Source organism: Solanum dulcamara, chromosome 7, assembly GCF_947179165.1.
Source record: "Solanum dulcamara chromosome 7, daSolDulc1.2, whole genome shotgun sequence".
NCBI classification, from domain to species: domain Eukaryota; kingdom Viridiplantae; phylum Streptophyta; class Magnoliopsida; order Solanales; family Solanaceae; genus Solanum; species Solanum dulcamara.
The window spans coordinates 987,193-996,958 of NC_077243.1; the positions used below are offsets into that span (position 1 = coordinate 987,193).

General features: G+C 32.3%; 1 protein-coding gene across 3 annotated transcripts; it reads left to right on the top strand.

The window, feature by feature from the left end:
• Positions 1-1,796: 1,796 nt before the first annotated feature.
• LOC129894168 (3-oxoacyl-[acyl-carrier-protein] synthase II, chloroplastic-like) lies at positions 1,797-9,338 on the top strand. Of its 3 annotated transcripts, XM_055969723.1 has the most exons (15): positions 1,797-2,110; positions 3,423-4,168; positions 5,058-5,263; positions 5,383-5,586; positions 5,860-5,970; positions 6,080-6,175; positions 6,278-6,323; positions 6,414-6,493; positions 6,907-6,975; positions 7,099-7,183; positions 7,320-7,474; positions 7,581-7,661; positions 7,784-7,817; positions 8,765-8,824; positions 8,899-9,038. In XM_055969723.1, the coding sequence occupies exons 2-14, from the start codon at positions 3,790-3,792 to the stop codon at positions 8,803-8,805; spliced, it is 1,587 nt and encodes a 528-aa protein (XP_055825698.1). In that variant the 5' UTR covers positions 1,797-2,110; positions 3,423-3,789; the 3' UTR covers positions 8,806-8,824; positions 8,899-9,038. The 3 variants fall into 3 exon arrangements, with proteins under 3 accessions (XP_055825698.1, XP_055825696.1, XP_055825697.1); XM_055969721.1 differs by lacking the exon at positions 7,784-7,817 and having other exon boundaries at positions 1,800-2,110; positions 8,899-9,338; XM_055969722.1 differs by lacking the exon at positions 7,784-7,817 and having other exon boundaries at positions 1,800-2,110; positions 3,430-4,168; positions 8,899-9,338.
• The last annotated feature ends 428 nt before the right edge of the window (positions 9,339-9,766 follow it).

Below are 9,766 nucleotides of genomic sequence, written 5' to 3' on the forward strand. Positions count from 1 at the left end.
TATTCATGGATAATATATTTATCACATACTTTAATACACTTATAATACATTGTGTCAATTTCTTACCTAACAAGTATAATATATTTTAAAACACTTATAATACATTTATATTGCATGCATAATTCAATTTTAATACATAGTAAATATATCATAATATTGCTATAAATAATAATAAATAAAAAATATCGCTAAAATCAATAATTATTTATTAAAAAGTGTTTTTCATAGTAATTTTTCCAATTTGTATTGTGTGCCCATTTAAAGTCCCAATTACAAAATCAGAATGCATTTAACGGAAATTCCAACCAAAAAAGACAACAATGGGCCTCTTTCAGGCTTGGATATCACCGCATTGGCCTCAATCATATGAGCCCAAACTATCTGTTAAAGTACCGGCCCATTTGGCCCAAAAAGACTTCTAGTAGAACTTCTTTTTCCACCTCACACACGCTATTAAGTATAAACTATATTTTAAGTATTTTATTTATCTACGTAATGAACATTAAGATTATGCATAATTTTTTTTCAAAATGTGAATCAAGAGTATTTAATAAAAATATTTCATTATGTGTTTAGATGCTCAAATAGAACAAATTGTAATTTGAATTTTTAAGTCAAATTTGTTGGCAAGTTTGAGAAGCATGTATTAAGCAAAAAAATATTTAAGAGATTTAACATTACTAGCTACTTCTTATCTCATATATTTCCTCCGTTTTAATTTGTTTTTTTTTTACTCATTACAGAGTTTAATAAAGTAAATAAGATTTTTGAATCTTGTAGTATTAAACATATCACGTGAAAAGTTTGGAATAAAAGAGTTGCTCAAAAGGGAAAGAAACATTTTTTTTAAACGGACTAAAAAAGAAAAGTAGGACAACCACAAATTGAGACGGAGGGAGTATAATATATATATATATATATATATTAGTTTTGTATTATCTTATAGGACACAACTAACAAATCGATAAACCAAACCAAATCAAATTTAGGTCTCATTTAGACTTGTTTTGAAGATGAAGTTTTGTTTGGACATGAAATTAAGGTTTTCAAGTTGTATTTTTTCTCATAAATACAACAAACCCTCAAATTGTAAAATTTAGTTTTTTCAATTCGTATACAATCTTACCAAATGAGCATAGTCCATAAGCAAGAAATCAAAATATGTTAAGGCACCACATTAGTAAATTACATGTCTTCATGCTCCTTGAATAAATGTTTGTTATTACAAATTTTTAAATACACATAATTTTATAAAGATCTACTAATCAACAATAGTAGTAACTGATTATTCTTTAATATAATATTTTCACATAGTAAAAGCAATATCTCCATGTTAAATCTTTATTTTTTTTTGTAAAATTTAAAATAACGAGTCTTATTTTATAATATATAAACTTATGGGTTAAGTTTTACATTTATACGAAATTGAAATCACAAATTAGAATCTCAAATTATTATTTTTAGAGAATTTGAAATACATATTCAAATAATGATTTAAAATCATGACCGCAAATCACATATCTAAATGCTTACTCTTTTTTTTTGTTTGGAATTGAATATCATTTTTTCAAAATCGAAAATTGAAAAGTTGAATGCATACCCATGTTTCCAGCGAACTCTTCGAAGGAATTTTCTGCAAAGATGTGAAAATAATCTTTTCATACACACATGATATAGCCGGGTGCCGAATAAATTAATCGAAGTCAGAATACGACTTGACTTGTCGTTACGCAGGTAATGGCCGAGACATTAAAAGAATATACCAATACCAAAAAGCATCAAATTTCCTTCATTTTCTATCCTCATAATATTTACCCTTTCTCTTTCCAAGCTAAAAGGATTTTAGTATTGCTACTCATAGGGGAAATTTAGAGAAGCTCATCAAATTAGTATTAGCAATTGTGGAAAACTGTTTAAACCATCAAATTTTATGGTGCGGTGATAAACACTCATTCACCTTCTGATAGGAGGCACAAATATGAATTAGAACATCGAGGAAATCTAGAGATAGTCAGGGGTAAGCATTTACATGATGTGCTGCATCAAATTGGCATTGACAACTACCAAACAATTTGCTTGAATTCTCAATTGTGCAAAGCAACGGACAAATGTGAGTGTTTCTGTTGATTTTGCGGCTTAAGCATTAACCACTCTTTCTTCTTTTCTTTATGGACTTTGCAGCTTAAACATTAACCACTCTTTCTTCTTTTCTAATTCTAGTTGGGTAAAGTGGGCCGACACTACAAAGCTTGCAAAGGAGAATTTATAGTCTATTTTTGGTGCACATAAACTTATGATTTTTATGATTAATTAGATATTTTAGGTATCTATTTTAAAAAAAATTTGATCTACTATTATCTGTAGAAACTTATGTTCTAAAAAAGTTACATGGTGCATTTGGTTGAATGCTAAGTTATTTATTAGAAGGAATGGAGATTAATTCCCGCTAAATACACTTGTTTTCCTTTTTTTTTTTTTTTTTTTTGTGTGTGTGGTGCATTGTACTATAGAAATCAAATATCCATCTTGAAAGCTTGCTTTTTCAATATGTATAGTTTAATCGTTTTTTTAAATTCATATTTTCGATTAAAGAATGGACATTACAAATTTTAAACATTTGCGATTATATATGAGCCATTTCATCATGAGATTTATTTATTTTTATCAAAATAATTTTTTATTTTATTTTAAAATCAGTATTTGGTTATATATAAATTTTCAAATTCAATTTGGAGTTGCATTTCAAATATGAAAAAGTGCTCCAAATTTATTTTCGGAAAATTTACATAGAAATTCTATATTAAGAAAATATTTATCATTTATAGCAATAACATTTTTTTCACTGGACACATATAATACATTTATAATACATATTAGCGAGAATATTTTATAAAATTCATATAATACAAGTTTTATTCATGGATAATCTATTTATTACATACTTTAATACACTTATAATACATTGTGTCAATTTATTACCAAATAAGTATAATATATTTTAAAATACTTATAATACATTTATATTTCATGCATAATTCACTTTTAATACATATCAGATTTATCATAGTATTGCTATGTATTATTATTATAAATGATAATAAATAAAAAATATTACTAAAATCAGTAATTATTTATTAAAAATTATTCATCCAAATAATTTTTCCTTTATTTCCCAACATCAATTTCATAAAATTCAGTAACATCAATTTCATAAAATTCAGTAACATCAATTTCATAAAATTACAAATAAAGTGCTGTCTTCCCTCGTTCGCAAAAATATAATCAAATTTGCAATTCTAATTTTATAAAAATTCTATATAAAAAGTGTGTGGCAAAACGTGAAAGGCCTACATAATTTTGAAATGGAAAGAGGTAGACAGGTGGTTGCTTACTATTGGTGTATATTTTTATTTATTTTTTAGGGTGCAGATTTGGCCCAAGCCCACAAAGGATGCCACCTCCATAGTCAACACTTGGAAATTTGCAAGCATATTTGAAGTCACACGTAATTATAAACAAAGCCTATTTTTATAAACTTCCTCTGTACAGTGAAGAAGTGACTGTTTGAAATAGGACTAAATCCACTTCATTAATGGTCCCCTACCACTTTCATGGGCACCTTCCTATATTAGCCTCGTGATTTTTAATCCAAAATCAAGATAGATTTCGATTTTCTTGATACCATTTTTCCAGTTTATGATCCAATTTCACATCTGGGTCAGTGTTTTAATGCTCTGATTTCACTTCTTTTTTCGTGAAAAAGCTTTCGTTTCCCCCCCTCCCCCACAAATGGTGGCTTCTTCTGTGGCCTCTCCACTCTGTACATGGCTCGTAGCAGCTTGCATGTCTGTATCCAGCGAAAAGGATCAATTTTGGAATTCTTGTTGTAATTTTCAGTCTTCGAAATTGCTGGGTAGGTCTGGTAGGAGAAGAAAATCGATTACCAAGTGCAACAGTGGGAGTTTGGGTTCTTCTGTGAATGGTTATGGAATGCTCAGTTCTTGGCATACTTGCTTTGGTTTTGTGCCCTGTGAGGAGTATTATAAATCCGAGGGATTGTCTGCTTCGTTTTCTTCTTTATTTGCCGAAAATGCGTTTTCTGTATTTGGGTTTAAGCAGGTGCCATTGAATCGAAGGCAGAGGAGGATGAGTTCTGCTGCTCATTCTGGTAATTTCTTACTTAATTGAAGGCTTATTGATATAATCTTGATTAGCGTGATAATCTGTGTTTGGTTGCTTATTGTATAACCTTCCGATTTGTAAATCGACTTAATCGACCCATTGGATTTTGGGGATATTCTATGTCTTTAGTATATGACTGGGGATGTGAAGTAGCCAAGCTGCGAAATTTGGGCGGGTCAATATGGACTAAATAATGAATTGTAACGTTTTCGGGTTTGTTTCTTTTAAATCATAAATTGTTTGATCATCACACCAAAAAAGTTTTTTCTTTTCTCATAGAGGAAGAGTGTGAAAGTGTAGAGAGAGTTATATTAGCAAATCAAATCAAGTTTCTTTTCTCTATTTGAGAGGATTGCCCAAAAAATGGCCCATCAATGAATATAAAGACTTGTGGAAATCTCACTGTCACTCATTTTAAAAGGGCAATTTTGGTACTTTGTATGAGTTTGGCTTTTATGCCAAAAGTTTTCTTTAATTTTTTGAAATTTATGTCAAGTCAAACATCGTCGTATAAAATGGTACGGAGGCAGTAACGATTAAACTGTGTTTCTTCGATTTGAATAGAGAAAGATCTGGAACTGATGCTTTAAGTAGCAAATGTCTCAATTCTCAAAACAACTATATGAGCTTTTGCTAATTATTTTGGGAATGATGTTTGTGTTGTGTGAGGAAAATATGAATGACATTTGGACACACTGAGGTAACTACTCATGAACTTGTAGACATGAAGGCGTGTTATCTTTGTTTATACATATTATTCAAGATATGTTTCACTTGCCTATCGAACTTTTCTAGCATATGTCTTCAAAAAATGTTTAAACTGCATGACTCTAACAATGTGATGAACTGTTCATTTTGATTTGATGTACTTCTAGGCAAACCCATGGCTGTGGCCGTGCAACCTGCAAAGGAAGCCACGGCAAAGAAGAAACCTCTTATGAGGAACAGGAGAGTTGTTGTGACCGGGGTTGGTGTAGTATCACCAATTGGTCATGATCCAGACAAGTTTTACAGTAATCTTCTTGAAGGCATCAGCGGCATAAGTCAGATTGAGGCATTTGACTGTTCTGAATTTCCCAGTGTAATTTGCCATGATCTCTTTAGCACGCCAAATTGTTTATCTATCTTCTATTTCGACTAATATTCTTCACTACCCCAAATATCTTTCAAGATGATTGACAATGGTCTTCCTTGCGACAGAGAATTGCTGGGGAAATCAAGGAATTTTCGACTGATGGGTGGGTTGCACCTAAACTTTCTAAAAGAGCAGATAAATTCATGCTCTATATGCTTACTGCTGGAAAGAAAGCTTTGGCAGATGGTGGGATCACAGAAGACTTATTGCAGGACTTAGATAAGGCTAGATGTGGGGTTCTAATTGGCTCTGCTCTTGGGGGGATGCAGGTAACATATGAACTTGCTTTAGATATATGACCTATTACCACCAAATGATCATTCCGAGAGCCCAAAAAGAGAAGCTCTTTTTGAGAAGAGTCGTAAAACTTGTTAACTCTAAAAATCAATACTGTTGCCATAGAAAAATAAACAAGTAATGACAAATGAGGTCCAGTTAATATTGTATTTTTTTGATCTCGCAGTTGCCACTTACCGTTGTACAGCATTTTAGAATTCCTCATTTTCCATCTCCAAATAATAGATTATTTGCACTTTGATCAGGTCTTCCATGATGGCATTGAGGCTTTACAGGTGTCGTACAAGAAGATGAATCCTTTCTGTGTACCTTTTGCAACATCCAATATGGGAGCTGCCATGCTTGCAATAGATTTGGTAAGTTACTTATTGGATGAGATCAAAATATGTTTGAAAGAGCTGTTTCTCCTTATTTAAAAAATAGTTGAAAGAACTGTTCATTCAAAGTTGATTGAAACAACTGCAGGGTTGGATGGGTCCAAGCTACTCAATCTCAACTGCATGTGCAACAAGTAACTTCTGTATATTAAGTGCTGCAAATCATATAATTAGAGGTGAAACAGTAAGTGGGTGAATTGCTCTTACTCCATCATTTTCAGTATGTAATTTCCCGATCATGTGAAGTTTAATGACACTTTGTATATCATAACTTGAAAATTTGCAGGATATGATGCTTTGTGGGGGTTCCGACTCGGCAATTATTCCTATAGGTTAGTTAAATATTGTAAAGCAATCTGGGGAATGATGTAGTTATTCTTCATTCTCAATGTTTCCATCCTTAAAACTGTGATTGGTGGCAGGCTTGGGAGGTTTCACTGCTTGTGGAGCCCTGTCGCAGAGGAATAGTGATCCAACAAGGGCATCATGCCCTTGGGATGTGGTATTGCAATCAATTTCTCTATTTCTCAGCCCTTTCAATCAACTGTTGACGAAAGTTCTGCTTTCTGATGCATAAATTAGATTATGCTACTTGATGTATTTTGAAATCAGCAGCATAAGTGTCATGATGTGAACGATTAAGCATGTACTTCAGCGTTGTTTCTTCTAAAGATGAGCTTCTTGAACATGAGAATGTACAGATTGTTGTGACTTCCTATACATATAAATATTTTACTTTAAATAGGAAAAGAAAAGAGAATATCTTCGAATTGTGAGTCATGTTTGCTAGTACTTTGTTATTTCCCTTCTGAAATTTCTTACTGCTTAGTAGCTTGGGAACCATTTTCTTATTTTTGCTCTTGAAGATCCCTGCTGCTGTCTACTAAAGTTGCATTTGATTTCTTGATGGAGCAGGATCGTGATGGATTTGTGATTGGGGAAGGATCGGGTGTCTTACTCTTAGAAGAACTTGAACATGCAAAGGTATTCCTCCATTTAACCAATATGCAGAAATATGCATCTGATAATGTGGAGTTACTTTGATCTATTCACAAGGTTTAGTCAATTTGATTGTAGCTGTGTTTTTTTTTTCTTATTAACTAACAGAAGAGAAAGGCTAAAATATATGCCGAGTTTTTGGGTGGAAGCTTCACTTCTGATGCTTATCACATGATAGAGCCACATCCAGAAGGTAATTTTATACATGGAAATTACCAGTGTATTGCTGGTATTCCAGCTTAGATTTGATATCATGTATATAGCCATTCTAAAGCATGGAAGCCTTATTTTCTTACTGATTTCTTCTATAAATATGCTTTACAAAATAGGAAGTGGAGTTATTCTCTGCATAGAAAAGGCCTTGGCTCAATCTGGGGTGAAGCGTGAAGATGTCAACTATATAAATGCTCATGCTGCATCAACCCCAGCCGGTGACCTGAACGAATACCTGGCCATTCTTCATTGTTTTAAGGAGAACCCAGAAGTAATGCTCTTATACCTTTTTTGTTTGTTTGTTTTTGAAGTACTCATATACCTTGTTCTCAGCTACTGCTCTCTAATTCTCTTAAAATGAATTCCTTCCCTTTCAGCTTAAAATAAATTCAACAAAGTCCATGACTGGTCACCTCCTTGGGGCTGCTGGTGCTGTGGAAGCCATTGCAACAGTTAAGGTAATAAAGTTTAAGATCGTTGCATACAAATACCTTGTCAAGCTTAAGATGGACATAAACTCAGAGAGGGATAAAGGTTTAGACAGGAAATTACAAAAGTTATGTTTTTTTTTTATAATCAGCTGGTGCCATGGAAGCCATCACAACAGTTAAGAGGTAATAAAGTTTAAGATTGTTGCATACAAATACCTTATACAAGCTTAAGATGAACTTTAAATTCAAAGAGGGATGAAAGGTTTAGACAGAAAATTACACAAGTACTAGGTATGCTTTTTTTAGTAAGTAAAAGCACCAGGTATGATTTTATGATTGGCAACAAAATTTCAGAAAATATTTTTGAATTACTGTAACTAGTTTAGAATCGAGGCATTGTTATTGTATATTTATAAAGTCGTCAATACTTTGCAAAATGACAGCTGGCTGTTGTAATGTAACTTCTTCGAATGATGGCTTGCTGCTGGTTAGCTTCATAACATATTCGTTGTGCCTTAATAGGCAACTTTTAGCTATTGAAGTGAGCCGTAGGTCATTAGCAATCTACATGTTTTTGAATAGCCTCCGCTATACAGTGAAAAAAATGAAAAAAATTACAGATGCTCATATACTCAAAACTATAATAAAGCAACTTTTAAACCTCTCTCTCATGTTATGGTTCTTAATACACTTCGTTGACCACTAGGTCACACCCTTGGGTGATATTTTGCGCTTTTCTCATCAGAATAAAAACTTCTTAAGTAAATAGATTGGTACTGGATGGGAAAAAAGTTTTTAGATTGTCATGCCAAGTGTTGAAGCAATCTGCAACTTCGTTTTAACACGTGGAAGAATGAAGTAGCTTCTACTTCTATTGACTTGTTAGTTGGTTGACATAAGTTACTTTTTGTGAAAGAAGTCCGTATCTGCAGTGATTGCGTCTTGGTATGTATTTTTACCTGAGGTGATCTAGCATTCACTTCCAAAGAAGAGCAGCTGGAACACAATTGCTTTCTACTAGTCTGTTTGTGCTTAGAGTAATTACAACTGTCTCTGCAGTCTACCTTTCTATGTTTATATGAAAGTTTGCTAATACTTGTTTTTTTTTTTGGAATTTAATATATATATAGGCCATACATACAGGCTGGGTCCATCCAAACATCAATCTTGAGAACCCTGACAAAGGCTTGGTATGTATCTGGTTAATTAATGCGCTCAACTTTCTGATCAACCATGTTCTAATATTGATAAAACATGATATTAGGATATGAATGTGCTGGTGGGCTCTAAGAAGGAGCGCTTGGATATCAAGGTTGCACTCTCTAACTCATTTGGCTTTGGAGGACACAACTCATCTATTCTATTTGCGCCTTATAAGAATGTCTAATCCAATGCTTGCACATATCATGCTTAAAGAATGCAACGCTGTGTTGATTTTCGTCAAGTTGCCCAAATGAAAAGCCAGAAAACTAACTTTTCATCTTCACAAGTTCATCAGAAAGGAAAGCAGGCATCGGAGATCACAAATGTGTGAAGTCATTTTCCTAACTGTACTACCTTTTTATTATAGATATTTTGAAATACTGTTCCATCTTTCTATTAGTTGTTCTTAGGTATGAACTTAAAAGTAGCCAATACACAAAGGCTGCCCATAACTCCTCTCACATCTGCTTGGAAATGAGAAATATGTTTTATTCTTTGTGATATATTGTTTTATTTGCTAGGCTATAAAAATATATGTCTAGTCAAATACCTAATTTTACGAAAGGAGTATATTTTATTGAGTGAAACCGCTAAAAGTCAAATTGCTAGAATTTTTTTTTATTGGACGTCTTGAATGAACAAACATAAGTTGTTTTTACGTAGTAATAACGCAGGGCATCTATATTAAATGTATATAAACACAATAATAAAAGCTAGTACATAAAATTTTGTGTTTCATTATATAAAAGGATATTGTCAATATAATGGATATATTTGAAGAGGAAATTTTTTACATTTTTATTAACATACAAAATATTTGTACGTAGATTCAGTTCTCATACAAATATACTACAAAATACATTACATGTGGGAAAGTTAAATGCTCATACAAATTTAGTACTGAATACAATAAATAATTTTCAACACAT

What these genes read in the sequence shown, in the direction of transcription:
- LOC129894168 (XM_055969721.1), top strand. Translation starts at nt 3,790, where the DNA reads ATGGTGGCTTCTTCTGTGGCCTCTCCACTCTGTACATGGCTCGTAGCA. An exon ending in GAGTTCTGCTGCTCATTCTG is followed by an intron (nt 4,169 to 5,057) that starts GTAATTTCTTAC and finishes ATGTACTTCTAG; the next exon opens with GCAAACCCATGGCTGTGGCC. An exon ending in AAGCCATTGCAACAGTTAAG is followed by an intron (nt 7,662 to 8,764) that starts GTAATAAAGTTT and finishes ATATATATATAG; the next exon opens with GCCATACATACAGGCTGGGT.